This window comes from Haemorhous mexicanus, chromosome 1 (genome assembly GCF_027477595.1).
Source record: "Haemorhous mexicanus isolate bHaeMex1 chromosome 1, bHaeMex1.pri, whole genome shotgun sequence".
Classification (NCBI taxonomy): Eukaryota; Metazoa; Chordata; class Aves; order Passeriformes; family Fringillidae; genus Haemorhous; species Haemorhous mexicanus.
In genome coordinates, this window is record NC_082341.1 from 2,570,390 (window position 1) to 2,591,981 (window position 21,592).

General features: G+C 43.8%; 1 protein-coding gene across 9 annotated transcripts in view; it reads left to right on the plus strand.

Annotated features, from left to right (window-relative positions):
- OBSCN (obscurin, cytoskeletal calmodulin and titin-interacting RhoGEF) overlaps positions 1-21,592 on the plus strand; it is a 186,256-nt gene that overhangs the window by 57,029 nt on the left and 107,635 nt on the right. For all 9 annotated transcript variants that reach the window (XM_059838258.1, XM_059838268.1, XM_059838276.1 and 6 more), the window contains 8 exons: positions 1,603-1,869; positions 2,933-3,199; positions 4,062-4,331; positions 5,076-5,342; positions 6,073-6,339; positions 7,922-8,194; positions 12,247-12,513; positions 13,399-13,668. In XM_059838258.1, the coding sequence (XP_059694241.1) occupies positions 1,603-1,869; positions 2,933-3,199; positions 4,062-4,331; positions 5,076-5,342; positions 6,073-6,339; positions 7,922-8,194; positions 12,247-12,513; positions 13,399-13,668 (2,148 nt within the window). The remainder of the gene's footprint in view (positions 1-1,602; positions 1,870-2,932; positions 3,200-4,061; positions 4,332-5,075; positions 5,343-6,072; positions 6,340-7,921; positions 8,195-12,246; positions 12,514-13,398; positions 13,669-21,592) is intronic.

Consider the following 21,592-nt stretch of genomic DNA (forward strand, 5'->3'; position numbering starts at 1 on the left):
TCTGAATACAATTATTCATAGTGATGCTCTACCCCATCCGGGCCCTGAACTGTTTTTAGCCAGTTCTTCCCCTCAAGTGACACTGCAAGAAAAGATGTTCACTGTGTCACTCCTAGAAAGACTTGGTGCTGAGCTACAGAATCATTTCCAAAAGTCCAGGGAGCAGCTTTTGGTAGCAGTTTGGCTTTGCAGAGGTTCTTCATTGAATGTGTTGTCAGACATTGAAATTAAATACTCAGGGCAGTGGTGATGTCAGCATCTCTGGAGGGATTGAAAAGTTTTGGAGATGTGTTTTCATGGTGACCCTGGCAGTGCTGGGGGAATGGTTGGACTCAATCTTAGAGGTCTTTTCCAACCTAAATAATTCTGTGACTCTATTCTATCCAAACCAATATATATATATTAAAAAAAAATAATAATCGAGTAACAGTCCCAAACCGTCTTCTGAGTTATCTCATCCTTGAAAACAGAATTCCATTCTCTTTGCAGAGAAGCTGCAAGGAGAAATCTCTGCCCAAGGACTGGGAAAGAAATGAATCAAAATCCTCTTACTCCCTAAACCTGAGCAACTTGCTTAACCTCTTTGTAACACCACACCTTTATGGCCAAAATCATTGTCTTCATCTCATCCTCTGTGTCACAGTTTCCCTGGAAATGAGGGACAATTTAGTTAAAATGTGTTTGTGTGTGCAGTGACAAGCACACAGGGATTGGAGCTCTGGGGGTTGCTTAAGGTGACTGTAACATCATTTTAGAAAAAAATTACTTATTTTTGAATAAAACACAAACAAAACCTACAAACTGATTTATATATAAAAAGAGAATTGACTGTTCTAGAAAATTTTAATTAGCCTTTTTGATTTTTATTTTCCTGTTGGAGCAAGTGCAGAACCAAGTAAGCGAAATGTGATAACCAAAGGTGTGCAGGAGACCAGAACAAATCATCTACTAAACTCCATGAAATTGTTTGTGATAACAACTGATTTATGGTGGTGGTGGTGTGTGCAAACCCAGGGCACTGGGAATATTTCTCTGTCTGCTCTGGGGTGCCCTGACCCCCCCCAGGGGGGGACTGACTTTGACCCTCACTCATGGAGAAAGTTTCTTAGACTCCAAGATAGACTGAAATCCACAAAAGCGTGAAATAGATGATAGAGAGCAGTGCAGGTGTGTCACTGGGTGAGAAATTGAGGGTTTGGGGTTTTTAGGATGTTGTGGATGTAAGCAAGATGGAGGGCACAGGGTGTCATCCTGGGCTTCTTCTTCATCCTTCTTCTTCCTCCTTCTCCATGGGTTTGGGTGGCATTTTGTAGTTGGGCAGACAAGTCTGCACTGGGGGCTCTGTGGGATCAGTTATGGGGTTAAAAGGGAAAATAATCCAGGTGTCAGCTCTTCATTGGATAGTTTAGTCTTAAAAGCCCTTGGAACAAGAGATTGTGGCCATTTTGTGCCTTCTGATGAAAAGCTGCTGAACTCCCAGCAGTGAGACTGTGTTACTGATAAGAAATAATAAACACCTGAGTGTGAACATGAACTGCTGTCTCAGTGCCTTCAGTCCAGACCCAGAGAAACCCACAACTGATTGCTCTTGGTTTCCCTCAGCCCGCAACGTAGAGGTCCTGAAGCACCTGCAGGACGTGGAGATTGAGGAGGACAGCTCTGCTGTGTTCTCCTGCGAGCTGTCCCACGACGACGAGGACGTGGAGTGGTTCCTCAATGGCACCCTCCTCTACACCAACAACTTCAATGACATCAAGAACGTGGGCAAGTGCTACACTCTGACCATGAAGCAGGTGAAGCCCGAGGATGCTGGCACGGTGACAATGAAGTCAGACAAGGTGTCAGAGACCGTGCGGCTGAAGGTGATAGGTGGGTCCAGATCACCTGAATAGAAATGAGAGGTGCAAATGAGCCATTATTTACCAAATCCATGGGGATTTGGTAAGCAGGATCCAATCCTGCTTAATAGATAAAAAACATTGAGCTATTAAATATGGGCCATGAGGATGGTGAAGGGTCTGGAGGAGAACCTTGAGAGGAGCAGCTGAGGTCACTTGGTTTGGTCAGCTGGAGAGTCCTTGTTGTGGTCTTCAACATCTTCATGTGAGGGGAAGTGGAAGGGCAGCTACTGATCTCTTCACTCTGGTGGCCCGTGGCAGGACTTGAAGAAACAGCTGGGCCTGAGTGATGGGAGGTTTAGGTTGGATTTCAGGAAAAGGTTCTTCCCCCAGAGGGTAGGGGGCACTGGAAAGGCTCCTCAGGGCATGATCATGGTCCCAAGGCTGCCAAAGCTCCAAGAGTGTTTGGACACCGCTCTCAGGGACAGTGTGGGGTTATTGGGATGTCTGTGCAGGGACAAATGTTGGACTGGATGATCCTTGTGTGTCCCTTGCAACTCAGGATAGTCTGTAATTCTGTGGTTTTTAATACATCAGTTCTGGAGCTGGATTCAATCAGCCATGAGAAGACAGTTTACTCTCTCCTTCATATGTCCGAAAGCCCAGTCACACAACTGAGTTTTTGTGGTTTAACACATTCTTGGGCACTCTCAGAGAGTGTGCAGGTGACTACCAGCTGAGTGGGGCAGGTGACATGCCTGAGGCTTGAAGTGCCATCCGGAGGGAGATGGACACGTTCAAGAACTGAGAGCATGTGAACATCTTGAGGTTCAACACGGCCAGTGTGAGGTGCTGCACCTGGGTCAGGGCAGCCCCTTGTGTCAACACAATCTTGTGATGAAGGGATTTGGAGCAGGATGAAGGATTGAGAGCAGGATGAGGGAATTGGGGGTGCCAGAGGGTGATACTGGTTTAGGTTCTGCACTGGTGTCAGCAATATTGCCAAGGGTTTATTAATGTCTCTAAATATTTGATAGCAACTGAAAGTGTCCCAAACATCCTGGTTGTTCTCTGTTTTGCCTCTTGACCCTCAGAGAAACCTGCTGTCTTCATGAAATCCTTGGATGATGTTTTCGGTGAGGAGCGCGGAGTGATCAAACTGGAATGTGAAGTCTCCAAAGAGAAGGTCAAACCTGTTTGGAAAAAGGATGGTGTGAAGATCACTTCTAGCAAAAAGTATGAGGAGATTCAGTCTGGCAAGACCCTGTGCCTCCTTATCCATGACCTGGAAAAGACAGATGCAGGGTTATACACCTGTGACATCGGCACTGATGTTGCCAAATCAAAGGTCAGCGTTCAGGGTAAGTGTTGTAGACAGTGGCCTCTCAAGGTGTGTTAAAAATATGGGTGGGCTTTGTCCCTTGGGCTCTTAGCTGTTCCTCGACAAATCTCACATAATATTGAGATGTCTGAACAATTCCTGTTAATTTTGGTGTAAGTATATCTGGGGTTTCTAAGTGAAAATCAGGTGTCAGGAATGTAGAGACAATATTTAGTTCCTGAACATCCCTAAAGTACAGGAATCCTCTCAAAAAAAGCAAAAATTTATCAAAAAAAATCCCAACTAACAATAAAAAAATCCCCCAAGCAGCCTGTTTCCTATTTTGAGCTATTGACTCAGAGTCCATGGTAGGAACACCAAAGCAGGACAATTTCTGTTGAGGAACCCAGCTGTTCAGCCTGTCCTCTAATCTTTGTGTCAGCCTGAAGGACAAAGAATTGTTCATGGCTTCCAAACTCATAATGTTAATGAGAAAAAAATTTGAATTTGTCTGGTTTGAACACCGGGAGTAACAAGTCAAAAAACTCAGACATTTCTTCTATCAGCATGGAGGAGAACCACATCCATTGTCCCAGAGGCTTCTTTTCTGACAGCTTTTCTCTTCTCTAACTCATTAAATCTTTAATCTTCCCCACTGAGCTGTTCTTCATTCAATCCTTCCTGAGAACAGCCATGAGATTCACATTTCTCTTTTTGTACAACTTTGAGATGATTCTGAGCCTGAAAAATCCTTCCCATGTCACAGCCACCTGTAAGGAATACAGTGGTATCCTGCCAATCTAGCAGATAAACCCCTCTTATGAGTTAAAAATGCTATTACTCTACTTGTGTCTATCATAAAAACATTTTTGATGTGTATTAATGTAATTTTTGTTCTCCAGAACTGAACATTGGCATCACCAAAAGGCTCAAGAACACTGAAATCCAGGAGGGAGAAGATTGCACTTTTGAGTGCATTTTGTCCCATGAAAGCATTGATGACTTCAACTGGACCCTGAATGGGAGAAAAGTGGAAAGTGGGGGGAGATTTAAAGCCTCCAATGCAGGTCGGAAATACACACTGAGTATCAAAAATGTCATTCCTGGTGACACTGGGGAAGTCATCTTCACTGCCCGTGGTCTCACCTCCAAGGCTTCCCTGCTTGTGAAAGGTAATGGGATCAGAAAAGTCCTGGGTGTGTTTTCATAAGGTTTTTCAGCAAACACTTGTTATGGTCTGAGTCAACAACAACCTTCCCTGTGAGCCTTCAAGAGCTGAGATTTTCCCTTAAAAAATCTCCTTTCCCTTCCCTGTGAGCCTTCAAGAGCTGAGATTTTCCCTTAAAAAATCTCCTTTCCCTTCCCTGTGAGCCATGAAGAAGTGAGATTTTGCCTTAAAAGCAAGTGAAATGCTGAAGCTTTTAATAGATATTTGAGAACTGACTACAATAGGTAGTGTGTACAGATAATTACAGCCCAGACTGTGCATCAGAGATAATTTCACCCAAGGCTCTCGGGTGGTCAGTGGAGAGAAGAAATTAGTGATTTTCAGACATGTTTCATAATCTGCAGTTAGTCCTTTTCCATAGAATCAGGAAATCCCAGAATGGTTTGGGTTGGAAGGAACCTTCCATCATCTTGTTCCAACCTTACACAGATGCCCAGAGAAGCTGTGGCTGCCCCTGGATTCCTGGAAGTGCCCAAGGCCAGGTTGGACAGGGCTTGGAGCAACCTGGGACAGTGGAGAGTGTCCCTGCCCATGGCAGGGGATGGAATGGGATATCTTTGAGATCCCTTCCAATCCAAACCATTCTGAGATTCTATGATTTGAATTGCAAAAACCCCAGCCATATAGAGAAGATTTTCATTCAAAGATCCCTTTTTTTTTTTTTTTTTTTTAAATTAAATCTCTGCAGAAAAACCTACTGAGGTTGCAAAGCAGCTGGAAGATAAAACATCACCAGCAGGGCAGGACATCAGCCTGAGCTGTGAGTTGTCCAAAGCTGATGTGACCATCAGGTGGTACAAGGATGGCAAAGCAATCAGGAAAAGCCAGAAGTATGACCTGCAGCAAGAGGGGACACGGGCCACTCTCATCATCCGAGACTCCACGGTCAAGGACAGTGGGGAATACACCTGTGAGACTGAGACCTCCAAAACAACAGCCAGGGTCACAGTGCAAGGTCAGCTGAAGGGAGCAGAGGAGCTGGCAGGTTCAGAGGTTGGGTGTAAATATCTACAATCATAGATTTCTTCTCCTCTATCTCCCTGGGCGGGATAAATTTTTAGTTTTAAAAAAAACTTCATTGATTAAAAACTTTTAAAAAAATTAGGCATGAAAAAGCACCTTTTGGATGCTGAACAATTGTAGGGGCTCTGTAACAAGTCAATCAAAACTAGCAATTTGAATTATTCAATTTTGAATATGAATGATGACAGTTGTTTGCAAGAGGAGACCTCACCAGTCCATGGACCATGGCATTAAATTTACCTGGTATTTCAGCTGCTGTGTCCTGTGACAGGAGGAGGACCTGGTGATCTCAGAATCATTCCATCTGATGGGATGAGAGAGAATGGTCTCAAGTTTTAGATTGGATATAAGAAGAAATTCCTTCATGGAAAGGGCAGTCAGGCATTAGAAGAGGATGCCCAGGGAAGTGGTGGAGTCACCACTAGAGGGGGGATTCAAAAGATGTGTAGATGTGGTTATTTGGAATATGGTTTAATTAAGTTAATAGGTGGACTTGGTGATCTTAAGGTCTTTTTCAGCCTAAATGATTCTATGATTTTTTTTTTTTGATGATTCTATGAGTTGGAGCAGAGAGGATCCAAGATGATTCTGGATGCTCAGGACTAGTTTGGGTGACAAATCTGTCTCGGTCATTTTTTAAAATTATTTCTTTTTCCTTCCAGAAAAACCTAATTATTTTGTCAAGGAACTCTCAGACCTGAAAGTGGATGAGAGTGGAACTGCAGTTTTTGTGTGCCAGAGTGAGAGAGCTGCATCCTCTGTGGTCTGGAGGAAAGGCATCGCTGAGCTCAGGGCTGGCAGGAAATACGAGATGACACAGAAAGGACAAGTCCTCCAGCTGACCATAAAGAACCTGGAGAAAAGTGACAGTGACACTTACAGCTGTGACATTGGGGACGCCCAGTCCAGAGCCAAGCTAACTGTGCAAGGTATGGATGAGAGGAATGTGATTTACATCCCTTTTCTGCCATGGGAAGAATGCACAGGCAGAGCTGTATCTCAGCAGGGCGGCAGAGCTGCTGATTTCTGGTTCTGCCTCACTCAGGATGGCAGGAACACATGGCCAAAAATATGGGAATGTAGAGCTGGACATGCAGAGCAGTTGGAAGCACTTATACCTGGAGTATTTTGGGTGTCATTTAAAGGCTCATGGGAGGGGAGAGATTGATGTTCCTGTGTGAACATAAAATGGATGTGGGTCACAGTGCCTGCTGTTGGATGAGGGAAAATTATCCTGCCTTCATGCTTTTCTCCATACCCCTTGATTCTTCTTCCCAGGAGTGGTTCCTAAAAGGTGGTGGAAAAATAGAATGGTCCATAGAGTCATGGAATGGTTTGGGTTGGAAGGGACCTTAAAGCTCATCCAGTGCCACCCCTGCCATATCAGGGACACCTTCCACTGTCCCAGGGTTATCCAAGCCCTGTCCAGCCTGGCCTTGGGCACTGCCAGGGATCCAGGGGCAGCCACAGCTTCCCAGGGCCTCCCCACCCTTACAGGGAAGAATTCCTTCCCATTATCCCACCTGACCCTGTCCTCTGGAGAAATGATTCAAGAATAATCAGATGGAGGTGCAGCAGCAGTGTCCACTTGCTAATTGTTGCAGTTTTTAAAGACAATGGGGTAAAGTCAGACTCCTCCTCTGATTATCTGCTACAGCATCCTCAAGAAGCAAAGAAATGTGTTTAATCCCCATCATAATCTCAGGCTCTGAGCTGTCTGAATTCCCTCTGAGGTTTTTAACACCAGCTTTTCTGAATGAAAGAAACACTTCTCTGTCACAAATATCAAAGTAAAAACATCCCTGTGCTGGTTTTATAAGTAGGAGGAACATCAGAGATATTTCTGTATACAGTGCTAACCTTATTTTATATATATTTATAGTGAGGTTTATCTTTGTATGTCTGTTTATATTTATATATTCATTTTTAGTTAGGAATGTATCTATCTATGCAGGGATGTATCTATCTATACAGGGAGGTTTTCAGGGCAGATGTGTTGGGGTTTTTTAAACAAATCCACACTCAGACATTTTCTCCATTTCCCGCTGTGTTGGGGTTGGGCTGAACTCCAAGAAAGTGTGGGATCAGTGGTCCTATCCCATAGAAAGGGAATTATTTCTGCTGTAGAAAACCAGCCAGGTTGTCAAGGGAGAGATCATTTCTTGGTGATGTTTAGAGCTCAGTAATGCTGTCAGAGACTCCAACCTTTCCAGGGATTTCATTAGGAGAAAATTTACAGCCCTGGATTTGCATTGTACTGGCTACTTGTTCTGCTTTATGTTTTCTGGTGCTTTAAAGTTGTCTTTGCCCTATTTTTGGTGTGTGTCCTGTATATATTCCTGTGAGTGGGTTTTGTGGTCAATATTGGGGGAATTCTGTTTCAATCTTCTCTGTCATGAAGATGTTTCTCACTTTAAATTCTCACGTGGGAAATCTTGGGAGCTTTCCCACGTTGATTTTCACGCCAGAAACTGAAGATTGCAGTAATTGATGTATTTATGTTCCTTTCAGGCCAGAAAGTGCTAATTACAGAAGACCTGGAGGATGTCACTGTGTTAGAAGGAGAATCTGCCATGTTCAAGTGCAGAATCTCTCCCGTAGACTATAGCAGAGTGCAGTGGTTTTTGGATAAAACCCCACTCCATACCAATGAACTTAATGAGATCCAGTCCCAGCCTGGTGGATATCACCTGCTGACGCTGAGAAAGCTCTCCCTGAAGGACTCGGGGCTCATTACATTTGAAGCTGGTGATAAGAAAACATCTGCCAGTTTGGTTGTTAAAGGTAAATCCATCATCACAACTGCAGGAGAGGAAATGATGAGTGGAAATAAGCGGGGTTAATGGGGGTAGGTGGAAAAAAAAGCAGCAAAAATGCTTCAAATTTAGCACCATCATTGTATATCTGTGCATTTTCAAGAAAAACATTAATTATTTAATGAAATTATGGCTGGAGAATGAGCTCTTTGTAATCCTGGACAGCTCTTGGAGTGTTTATTGGATTTAGATGGGAATGTTATAATGCTGTGATGGTTCAGTGGATGCCCCACTCAGTTTTCCTGAAGCTGATAAGGTGATGACTCATGAGGAGAAATCAATTAATTCAATGGAAAAAGAAGGGGTAACCAGTAAGTTTTAATTTTTGTTTTCATTGTTTGAAAGGAACTATTGCATGTGTTCTCTACTATACATTGTGGACAATGGATTGTTTTCTCTGGAGAAGTTAAACTGGGGTAAAACTGCAGTGTTTGGTAGCAAAGATAAATGAATGAAATGAATGGCAGACAGCCCAAGAATGTGGGATTGGAGAGATGTCTCCTTACTGGAAATAAAAATGCTTCTTGTGGCCCAGATGTTAAACACACAGTCTCCACTGTGTCAGATCGCAATCTTATTTTTCTCCAGAATAACCACATTTATTTAGAAGAACTTTTTTTTACAAAAGTTGAAAATTTGGCCAAATTTTTCTAAGCTGCAGAAATGCAAATGGATTCCTTTTTCTTGAGGAAAAATGAAAGGTTTTATTTGCAAAAAGGCTAATTTTTTATGTTTTTCAGCAGGAATATTTTCTTCTCAGTTTCTCCCAGATATAATTTAACAGTTCAACAACACTTTAGAACATCACTGGTACCTTCCTGAGGGCTTTATAATCACAAACACCAAATTATCTGTTATTAGCCCTGACCTATAGCTTTCATACAAGCAATCTTGGATCCAAATCTCACAGATTACTTGTGATCTGAGAATCCACAACTCTTCTGAACCATGTCAGATGTTTTTTTATATGAATCTGGGGAAGCCCTGTGTCTTCACAAAGGACCTGGTTGACACTGAAGTCGCTGAGGGAGAGGATGTGAGCCTTCAGTGTGAAACCTCCAGTCAGACAGCCCTGAGAAAGTGGTGCAAAGATGGGAAAAGCCTTAGGAATTCTTCCAAATGTAACATCAGGCAGTCAGGGTTTGAAGCCAAGCTTGTCATTCACAGGGCTGAAGAAAGAGACAGATGTGAGTGTGAGGCTGGAGCAGCCAAAAGGGGTGCAGTGATTAGTGTCAAGGCTAAGAACTTTTGGGGTGATTTGGGTCCTAACACTGAGCCCAGAGTAATTAATGGGAATGAAAAACATGAAACTACACTGAGAAGGAACCTTGTGGTGTGCACTGAGGTGTTCTCATCAAGTCATCTAGAAAAGCTGCCAGAGAGGTGACAGAATGTGAAAGAGGAGAGTTCTTCATCTGACCTGGCTCTGGCTCTGAGGAGCTTTAGTGCCTTTGAGAATCATGGAATTCTAGAATGCTTTGGGTTGGAAGGTACATGCATCATCTCATTCCAAACCCCAAAGAGAGAGCAGCAGAAGAACACCCCAGGCTGAGAAGTAATCCCCAGAAAGGATGGATCACCTCCTGGAGCTGTCCCAGTGATGCCTCTCCCCAAGGAGGGAGCTCACAGCCCCACCTTTGTCTGTGCAATTGCTTTAGGCAGCCAGATTTATTCAGAGCAATGCACTCAAAGAGCATCACTGGGCAGGAGGTGCTCTCCTGCTTGATAGGACATGGGGAGATGGTTTAATGTCAAAAAGGGTTAATTTAAGTAGATGTAATATTGTGTTTGGGTGGTGCCCTGTGGCAGGGAGGAATGATGGATCTGACTCCATGTTCTCAGAAGGCTAATTTATTATTTTATTATACTATATTATATTAAAGAATGCAATACTAAACAATACTAAAGAATACAGAAAGGATACAGACAGAATGCTAAAAAGATAATAATGAAAACTCCTGACTCTAGCCAGAGTCCTGAAAAAGCTTGACCTTGATTGGCCAATGAGTCAAAATAATTCATAACAGAATCCAATGAAACAATCACCTGTTGGTAAGCAATCTCCAAACACATTCCAAAGGAGCAAAACACAGGAGAAGAAAATCAGATCATTATTGTTTTCCTCTGAGGCTTGTCAGCTTCCCAGGAGAAAAACCCTGGATGAAGGGATTTTTCAGAAGATGTGAATGCCACAGATGTAATTAAGAGATTTTTTGCAACAAGGGTGGTAAAACACTATAGGATTTTGCCAGAGAGGTGGTGGATTCTCTTTCCATCCCTGGAAACATTCAAGATCAGGTTGGATGGGGTTCTGAGCTGCCTGGTCTGGTTGAAGATGTCTTGGGTCATGGCAGGGGGGTTGGAATAGATGAGCTTTAAAGGGCCCTTCCAGCCCAAAGTATTCTATGGTCCAAAGGGCTGTTGTCTTAGGTGAGTCTTTTAACCTTGAGTTGGGCATAGGTTGGGTCTCATCCAGGTCAGAACCAGGCCCACCAAGTGTCACCTTATAATTGCTCCTGCCTCTGTGAGTTAAACCTCTCTGTGAGTTAAACCACTGCCCTGGGCAGGCTTGAGCAGGTCCAGGGAGGATTTTACAGGCACAGGCTGTGTTTATCCAGACCAGAGGATGTCCTGTGTGCAGCTGGGGTTGCACACCTGGGAGGGACTGATCAGAAGCTGTGTCTGGACTGGGGAAGTCAGCATGAACAAAAAAAGCATCTGGGTTGCTGGAATGGTCAACCTGAATGCCAGAGCACCAAGTGGGACGCCAGGCTGCTCACAGGATTTTTCTAGAGCACAAAGAACCCCCTTGAGGCTGTGCAAGGAAGAGAAGACCTTGATGATGCAATGAAGAAGAGCTGGTTGTTAATGACCCTGATTTTCTGTCTTTCTGTAGCACAAGGATATTTTCCCACTATCCATTACACACAAAACAAAGATCTGTGTTGACTCCAGCAGGACCTGGATGAACAATTTTCTGTTAGAGAAGAACCACATTTTTTATGCTCCCACAGCAGCCCCATGTTTCCCTTTGCAGAGAAGGGTGTGGATGGATGTAGGATTTAAACACGTGGATTCCTGTTAAGGAGTCAGGTCATAAGGATGTCTACAAGGAATTTCACTGTTGGAAAACTTTCCTTCATCTGTCAGAGTCACATCAGAACAGCAGAATGCAGAAATAGAAAAGAGAAATTCAGTAGTCATGTGACACTGAGTGTCCCAAACTGAAGGTAAAAGGGAACAAGAAAATAGGGTGTAAATTTCCAACAGCCACAGGTTTAGTGCATCACAGGTTGGTAGCTGACTTGTATATTCTTAAGGCAGCATAATTCAAGAATTAATTTATTTTTTCCTTATCTGAACATTTCAGATAAGGAAATGTTGAGTTTATTTTCCCCCAAAAGTGCCTTCCCTGCACTAGCTCACCTGAAAGCCTTGAATCCCAGGCTGTGACAGAGCCTGCAGGGGGATCTCCACAGGGACCCCTGTTCAGCTGTGCTTCCCTCTCTGTGTTTGCTCTGTGCTGGTTTTAAATCTGTGTTCATGCTGGAAAAAAAAAATACACTGTAGGGTTGTTTTATGATGAGAAATCAATACTGCTGGTCACGACAGAAAGTGCTTTGCCATTCCTCTGTGTGCTCTGTGTTGTGTGTGAGTTGACCTCAGTGAAGTTTTATGTTTTTTGTGCTCTGAGCAGCCATCAGCAGCACAGTTTGTGTCATGAACTGCAGTGCAGCATCTGCCACTGATGTTAATAATGAAAGCAGTAGGAGCAGCAGCACCTTCAGCAGTGCAGATAGTGGTTAAAAAGAAAAGAAGCATCTGGTCTCGGGGTTTGGGTTTTTTTCTGCTGTAAAGTGCTGGCAGCCAGATGTGAGATGTCAGCATCTGTTTACTCTTTGCTAATGCTTTTTCATTCCTGTGGTTTTCTGTCTCAAAAACAAAGTCTGACTCTAAATGAGAAAAGTAATTTCCAGCCTCACATGTTTCTTTTAACATTTGTGTTACTCCTTTTCTCAGAAACACCAGTTCTCTTCAAGCAAGAGCTCCAAAATGAAGAAGCCAAGGAAGGAAAGCAGGTCAGGCTGACCTGTGAGCTCAGCAAACCTGGCACCCCAGTGAAGTGGATGAAGGGAGACACGGTTCTTTATGCCAGTGAGAAGTATGAATTTAAGCAGCATGGGACTGTGGCAGAGCTCATAATTCGAGATGTGAAATCTGTAGATGCTGGGGACTACACCTGCAGTGCTGGGGAACTGAAAACCACTGCTCGGGTCAAAGTGAATGGTGGGTACAGTTTGAGACATTGCCACACTTAATCAGGTGCTAAATAGAGCTATTAAACAAAAATTACACAACATTTCATTGGATCTATTAGACAAAAAATCACATGACACATCGTTTTCTTTGTGGCAGCGTAATCTTTAATGAGTAAAATTTAAAAGTGATATTGCACCCTTGTAGGCACCTGGATGTATTTCATTCATGTGATTTCATATTCTGGGTCTGGGGTTTTCAATCTGTAACTGTCCACTGGGGGAAAAAATAGAAAATTAAGTGCAGAGGATAAATCTTCTCTGTGCTGTAGTTCCTGCCCTATCAGCTGCTTTACATGGCTGTGATTAAAGCTGGAGTTGGAGGTGGAGATCACTAGTACTGGAGTATAAGGATGTGAAAACAGGAATCCAGTCCCTGGAAAATTGAAGGTGGACAAGTAATTAACAGACTCCAGACTCCCCAAAACATCCTTTCAAAGACTCTTAGGTGTCATCTCCACTCTCCACTGCCCTTAAACAAATGCACTGCCTTTAGTAGTGTGTGCTGGAGCGGAAAGCTGGAGAAGCATAGGAGATGTGTGTTATTTCAGAGCCCTGCAGGAGCAGGGAATTCATTAGCTGATGGTGCCCAGAGGAATCTGAAAAGGTCCTTTTGAAAAATAAAAGAAACTTGCCCCACATTTCTAGGAATCCACAGTGAGATGGTAACATCAGAGAGAGAGATATATTCCTGCTCCCAGGCAGAATCTCCTTGTGCCACACAGCCAATGGAGGGCCTGGGGCTGCTCTGCTCACATGGAAAAGGCCTGGATTTAAGAGGTGACAGCTCTCATGGGGGGACTTGATGCAGAGCAGATCAGGAGGGCCTGTCCTAACCCCTGGCTCTGTGTTCCAGCTGTGCCTGTGCTTTTCAAACAAGCCCTGGAGAACACGGCTGTGGAAGAAGGGAAATCCGTCTCCTTGCGCTGTGAACTCACAAAAGCTGATGCCACCACCGTGGTGTGGAAGAAGGGAGAAGCCACCCTCCAGGCAAGTGCCAAATATGAAATGAAGCAGAAGGGGACAGTGGCAGAGCTGGTGATTCATAATGCAGAGCCAGAAGATGCGGGAAGATACACCTGTGACACTGGAGACCAGCAGACCACAGCCCAAGTCAAAATCCATGGTAGGAATGAGACACCTGCTTGTGACCATTTGTTGTTGTTCTTGCCATGGTCCTGCTAACCCTGGGCACTTTCAGAGAGTGCTCAGGAGAACAAGGATCAGCCCAAACAAAAGGCAGCTCTGGCTGGGTCCATCATGTTCTTTGTTTATTGCGATGATAACTTCGTGCTAAAATGTATCAGTCAATGGTTCTTGATAAAATAATATCTTTTCTTCCCTATGAAATGTCTCTTATGCTTTGGATAGAGGTGAATGTCCAAGGTCTAAGCCAAGAGGTAAGAAGGGTCTCAGCTACACCATTTATTGAAGAATATTCTGTTCTTCTTTCCACTTTCTCAACAAGTTTTTACATGTCTGTGACCAACTTTGGGCAGCAGAAGGATAATTATTTTGGTATTCTTATTACTAGGAAATAATTGTTCTTTTCTTCTTTGGTCCAAAACTCTTGTTGCTACTGTAAATATCAGCAGACTCCTGGAGGCACAGGTAGGTCAGAACTTCTTTGCTGTGTGTGCCAAGAGAATTTGAATTTGTGTTGGCTTTAAGTCCTTGAAGTGTGAGGTCACCAGGTGGTGACGATGCGCCTGCAGTAAACTGAGAATGCTTCACTCCTCAGCTGCGCCCGTGCTCTTCAAGGAAGAGCTGAAGCCCGTGGAAGCTGTGGAAGGTGGGACAGCCACCCTGAGGTGCCAGCTGGGCACAGAGGCCCCCGTGGAGTGGAGGAAGGGGCAAACTCTTCTCCGGGCCAGTAACAAGTACAAGATGAGGCAGGAGGGCACCGTGGCTGAGCTGCTGATCCACGACCTGGAGCCAAAGGATGCTGGAGACTATTCATGTCTAGTGGGGAACCAAAAAACCACAGCAGCTTTGTCAGTGAATGGTAAAAAGGCAGAAATAACCTGTGAAACTCTGGAGTGTTTTTGTCCACCTGTTTCCTCCTCCTCTCTGTACATTCCTTCACAACAACTTCCTTCATGTCCTGCCTCCACTGCTTCCTTCCATCCTCTTGCTGGTGTCACTCCTGTCCCCAGTCTCCATTTCATTGTACCCCATGTTGGATGTGTGTGTGTTCTGTTGTCTTCTCACCTTCCCTCTAGTGAAGGATGTTGTCCTGCATGTGTGTTTTTCTGAATTAGCACGGAAACATAAGATTCCTTAGGATTTTCTGTTTCAGAGGGTTCATCATGTGTAACGATGAGAATGAGTTTGTCTCTCTTTATGCATGATCTCAGCCAATCAGGATCATGGTTTTGTTGATTTCCAAAGGATAATTCAATAGAGAATTTCTTTTACCACCCATGAAAAAAGACAGGATGTGCTTAAGTATTGTATTTGTGGGGTGTCCCGTGGCAGGAAGGAATTATGAGCTCCATGTTCTTAGAAGGCTAATTTATTATTTTATGATACTAAATTATATTAAAGAATGCTATACTAAAGAATACAGAAAGGATTCTTATAGAAGTATAAAAGGATGCTTAAAGGATACTTAGAGAAGGCTAAAAAGATAATAACAAAAACTCCTGACTCTTCCCAGAGCTTTGACACAGCTTGGCTGTGACTGGTCATTAAGTCAAAACAATTCACGTGAAACCAATGAAACAATCACCTGCTGGATAAACAATCTCAAAACACATTCCACATGTGAGCACAACACAGGAGAAGCAAATGAGATAAGAATTTGCTTTCCTTTTTCTCTGAGGCTTCTCACCTTCCCAGGAGAAAACCCTGGTGAAGGGATTTTTCCAGAAAATACAACTGCCACACTTAAGGGGTCAGGGTGTTGGAGTAAGACTTAGGTAGACATGCAACAAATCCTGACTCAACCTCTGAGCAGGTCTAGGGTGGCAATCCCTGTCCATTGTGCATCTCTCAGCCCTGCCAGTCCGTTTCAAGCAAGAGCTGAGGAACGAGGAGGCCACGGAGAGCGGGACGGCGACGCTGCAGTGCGAGCTGAGCGGGCCGGGCGGCTCCGTGCGCTGGAGGAAGGACGGGAAGGAGCTGGTCCCCAGCGGGAAGTACCAAACGCGGCGGGAAGGGCGCTTTGTCGAGCTGGTGATCCAAGACCTCGACCTGACGGATGCTGGGAGCTACACCTGTGTGTGTGGAGAGCAGGAGAGCACAGCTGCTTTGAGAGTGAATGGTAACCCTCCCACCCACGTTTCTCTTTAAATCCCAAACGTATCGCTGGCCGATACAAATCACCAACAGGATGGGACTGCTGGGAACGGGCCTTGAGCTGTTTGATTTTCCAGCATCACTCTCATTACATGGTTATGACAATGGGAAGATGCCATCAGCTCACATCCCAGGCAGCAGACAAAGAACTTAATGTTACAACTCACTTTATAAGTTTTTTGACCAATCACACAAAGCAAAAGCACACTGACAGTGGTTCCATCCAACCACTCTAAGCACAGGTACCTTTGGTTAAACAATGCTTATTTCAAATACAACACCTGCTTGTGAGCCTTAAACACAATGCACAGAGCTCCATTATTAACCCTAGAACTCCCTAATATCTCACTAGATAGACTTTGCTGCAGCTCAGGGAGTTATTCTAGACAAGCATTAATGCACAGACCATTGTTCTATTTGTCCTTACTTTTCTACTTCTTACACAGTTTTTCTGCTGACCAATCTCATGGCTACTGCTCAGCTCCAATCACAGTTCTGCTGTCTCTGAGGCTGCCTTTTGCAGCTTTCCCAAAACCCTCTGATTTTAAGGATTCCCACACAAACCTAGCAGTTTTGGCAGCATTCCTGGTCAACAAGAGTGTGATTTCTTAGGGTTTTTGTGTTCTTTTGTGGCTCTGTAGTGCCAAAGACTCACCTTATTAGTGAATATTCCCTTGTGATTTATTTTTTTTTGCCTTGAGACAGCCACCTGTATGTTGTACATTGTTTAATTTGTTTCTCTCTCCTCTAGGAGGTTTTACCCCCTTTTTCAATTGTACCCACCTAGAAACAGAGCATTTTTCATTGAGTGTACACACTGCAGCCCAGTAACTCCAGTTCATTTCATTCTGGTGCTGACTCCTTCTCTGTTGCTGTTGCATCCTTCAGCCTTGCCTATCCTTTTCCAAGAAGAACTGATGGAGAAGGAAGCTACAGAGGGGGAGGCGGTCACTTTGCACTGCAAACTGAGCAAACCAGCCCCAGTTGAGTGGAGAAAGGGGAATACGATGCTCAAGCCAAGTGAAAAGTACAAAATAGAGCAGGAAGGTCCCTTTGTGGAGCTGACAATCCAGGATTTGGATTTGGCAGATGCTGGGGATTACAGCTGTGTGTGCGGAGACCGACAGACTACGGCTGCTCTGGCAGTAAATGGTAAAAAAGAAATTCTCAGCGCATGTTCCAAGCCAGCCTCTGTAATTCCAAGATCTCTTCCTCTCTTACTTCTGCTTCCTCTGATCCCTGTGTACTTCCAATCCTCCTTTCTGCTGATTAATCTTCCTATCCTTTCTTCCTTCTCTCTTTTTCTTCTTTCACCTGACACCTTCTTGATGTGCTTCCAAGGTGCTTTAGTCAAAAGACAAGTGTAGAACAGGTTCCCAACAGAACACGACCTCCCTAGTCCAGAATAACTTCTTGTTTAGAAGTTTTCCCATGGCAACTGATCTAAAAGTGGGAATAATATTGAATTTTCATCACTTAGACTGTGGCACTTGTTGCTCCTAAGAGGAACAAGTTTTCCTCAACGTATGGTGCTACACAAGGACAGTCTTAATAAAAAATAGCTCCTGCTATTCCCAGCTCTTTTTTTACCAATTTTGGCTTAATACTTCTCAAGCAAATATTTTATTTCTGCAAAAACCTGACAGCATGTTTGCAACTGCTCTGCTTTAAGGGACTCTTGTTTATAAAAAATCAGACAGTGCCATGAATCAGGCCCTTCTGCAGAACTCCTGCTTTTCTCAAAGGAAGCAAAATGCTCTGGGTCTCATATTGAAATACAGCCTCTAATTTAATGTCTTTGATTTTATGGTGTATAAAGTAAAGGGTAGTTGATTTGTCAACTAATTTGCAGAAAGACTTGAATTTAAAGAAAGTTTTAAAGGGTGAAGACAGAAAAAAAAAAATTAGACCGAATTACCTTTTGAAGTGTTAACCCTTTTGAAGGGTTAGAGGCTGGAGAAAAATTGTGGAGGAACTAAATCCTGGAGGAGACCAAGAAGGTCTGGTGGCTCCAGGGAGATAAGAGAGGGATTGAGTCATGGATTCAGGCTTTCCCAGGGTTGTGATGCCATGTCCGTGTTTGCTCTGCAGTCCTGCCTGCTCTTTTCACCAAGGGACTCGTGGACAAAGAAGCCACTGAGGGTAAAAGTGTCTCCCTGAGCTGTGAGCTGAACAAGGCTGCTGCTAACGTGGAGTGGAAGAAGGGCTTCAAGACCCTCAAGCCGAGTGACAAATACAAAATGAGGCGGGAAGGTGTCGTGGCTGAGCTTACAATCCAAAATCTAGACACGGCGGATGCTGGGAATTATTCCTGTGTGTGTGGAGACCAGCAGACCATGGCAGTTTTAACAGTTCATGGTAAAACAAACAAAACAAGGCACATCCTGAAAGTAACTACCCTGATTTCTCTGTTCCTTTGGGCAGACCCCTGGTTACCCTCCCATCTCCTTCAGCCAGACCTTTATCCACAGCTCACCAGTGCCAGTGAAATGCATCCATTGGCACCCATGCAGCTGGAATTTGTGGCACGAGAGGGATATTGGTGTCCAAGCTCTGAGTAAGGCCACCAGGGTTGTTGCCACTCTTTTAATTAGGGGCCTTCATTTTGATTTTCCCTTGAAAGGTTCTTTATTAGACTCCCCGTTGTGCTCAAGACAAAAATGGGTTGCTTCAAAGGGATTATGTCTTAAGGATTTTAAGGTTTTGTAAATTTCCAAAAGGTTAGGTCATTCTGTGGAATCTTATGTCTGTACTCCATTCCTGAGACAGCAAAGTGCTTTTATGCTTACAGCCCAGTTTTCATGGAATTCATTTGGTGTTCTGTGTAAAACAAGCCCAGAACATTTAAAGGACAATCATTCTCAGGGAGAACTTTGATTTTTACTGAACCTGACATCTTTGAAAGGGTATGTCAGTTCAGGTGAAAATGCTTGTTTTCCCACCATGTATTGAAATGAATAACTTCATTTCAAACTGACATTTAAAATGAAACTCCAGTGTTTCATTTTTAAAAAAAATGTAAAATGTCTCTTTGTTTGCTTAAGTATGTGGAAACAGCAAACATCCTCCCATTGTGGTTTAAAATGTCATAAAAGAAAACCATTTTCTTTCCAGAAATTTCAAATTGGTGTTTGTTCTTTTTGATTGAAATTTCACAGGGAAAAAAAATGGTGTTTTAATCTCTATTTGTATTGATTTGTGTAAAATACCTCTATGGATTACTGCAAGCATTACATCCTCTCCTGGTGATGACATTTCTTTCCCAACACTGATTCATGGAGACCCATGAGAATCTATTCTTGTGTTGATAAATCAAGTTCAAGATAAGAGGGGAAAAGGAAACTTAAGCGTAATTTTAACTCTTTGGAGTGCTACATCTCACTGCTGATATTGCTGTCCTTCAGCTTTGCCTGCATTTTTCAAGGAAGGGTTGAAGAACAGGGAAGCCACCGACGGTGCCACAGCCACTCTGCGCTGCGAGCTGAGCAAGGTGGGCGTCCCGGTGGAGTGGAAGAAAGGGGACAAGGCACTCAAACCAAGTGAAAAGTACAGGATGAGACAGGAAGATACAGCTGCAGAGCTGCTGATCCGAGATCTGGAGGTGGAAGACACAGGAGAATACACCTGTGTGTGTGGAGACCAGAAGACCTCGGCTGTCTTGACAGTCCACGGTAAAAAAGCCGCTCTCCGTTGGGATAGCAGTACCCCAAGGAGATCCCTTTTCTCTCTCCCTCCCACTTGCTTTGGTGTTTTGATTCTGCAGCATTTTCCTGGTTGGCTGGTGCTGTTCCATCCCATCTCCCACTGTCTGTCAGTTTGAAATTGATGGCTTTGTATCAGAGTAAAGAAAAGCTGTGAGAATTTCTCATCCCAGGGAGCAAGGGTGAGCAGACCTCCAGCAGAAGATTGTTCTCAGGGGGTTTCTCATTGTGTCTCCCTGACATCAGTGGATTTTCATGCCTAATCTGAAGGAAAGTTCTTTAAATCTGCTGAGCTCAGTCAGTGAGAGGTTGTCCCATTCAGGAATGAGTGACCACCCTCCTCTTCTGCAGGATTTTGGTATATTCTGCTGAGAAAATGGTACTTATAGAAATCCCCACTCCTCAGCATTATTCTGCAGGTCCTGGCTTAGGGAATAATGGGGGGAATTTTGTTCCTGGCTTTGCCATGGTGAATGGTGATGAGCTCTGGTTGCCCCTCCAGAAGGAGCAGCTCAAGTACAGCTCCCATAGATGGAAGAACAGCTTTTATTTAAGAACAGCTGGCAAGGACAAGGGGAAATTGAGGAGGCAAAACTATTCCCCAGATTTTCTGCATACTTTTTCTTCATCTTCTTTCTCCCAGCTGGAGGAGTTTCTATTCCTCCCCTCTTTTGACCTATCATTTTCATCTCCATGCAAGTCACTTCCATTTTATTTTAGTGGCACATCATAAGACAACTTGTTGAATGCTGCTAAAAACCCCTGTAATCCTGATATTGGTGACATTATGTTCTTGGAAATCTTGGGTTAAAGGGGCACCTGAAGCTATATTACTGGCTTTTTTCCTGAACCAGAAATATAAATGATGATGTTAGGAAAGGCAGGGGTCTCCAGCAGTGCTGTCACCCTGGCTGATGATTTTAATCAGAATTCAGGTCACTATTGTTCAAGATGGATTATTTCAGAGTGAAATAGGTAGAGAGGAGTATTGGAATCAGCTGTGAAGAGGTGAACATGAACAAGTTAATGTTAGAAGCAGGTCATGATGGAATTATCCCAGTGGGATCCTGCAGTAGTTTTCTGTTGGGGGCAGCTTTCCAGACTGATTTGTTTTCCTGTAACGGTGAAGGACTGGCCACAGGCCCCAGCCCCGAGTTCCCCAAGGTCTGGTTAATGGTTTTGATGTCCTCTCTGTTTATGTTACACCCCATAGCTCTGCCTGCACTGTTCAAAAGAGATCTTGTCAATGTGGAAGGCACAGAAAACAGGACGGCTGTTCTGCAGTGTGAGCTGAGCAAACCCGCCCCAGTGGAGTGGAGGAGGGGGCAGGAGGTGCTCAGGGCCAGTGAAAAATACAAAATGAGGCTGAAGGACACCACTGCTGAGCTGACAATCCACAGCCTGGAGGAGGGAGATGCAGGAGATTACACCTGTGTGTGTGGAGACAAGACAACCACAGCTTCCCTGACAGTGCATGGTAAAATATCTGGGTTAAGAGGAATTTTCTGCATTGTCATCTGTGATCCTCCTGTGGGATCACAATCTGCTCTTGGTCCCTTCTGTTATTTTAAGATGTTGTGGCAGCTGTTCCAACCACTGGGAATATCTTCCACTGAAAGCCCTTCCTTTGGGACTGATAAACAGCACCACAGATTCTTTTGAGTCCCTGTTCTTTCCTGTTGATGGAAGCTGGAAGTGGATGACGAAAAGCTTGATGAAGTCAGAAATAGCACTTTGGAATATTTTAATACATTAATTTCTTTAGGTTATATCACTGATATTTCACTTGGTTTTCTTGGGTGAAGTTGAGAAGTGATGAAATTTTAATTTGAAACAGCGTGGTGTTCATTTTAATTCTTAATCTGGTTTTGAGAAAGAGCTGTGCATAGCTCCTTGAAATCTTGGGATCAACCTTCTGTTGTTATATCTCAAAATGCTTTTAAAACATACCTCCAGTACTGATATTTTAGTTTTACAGATTTCCAAATCAGTGAGAGCTCAGGGACTGAGACTGGTGTGGTTCTCCATGTTATGCCATGTCTCATACCA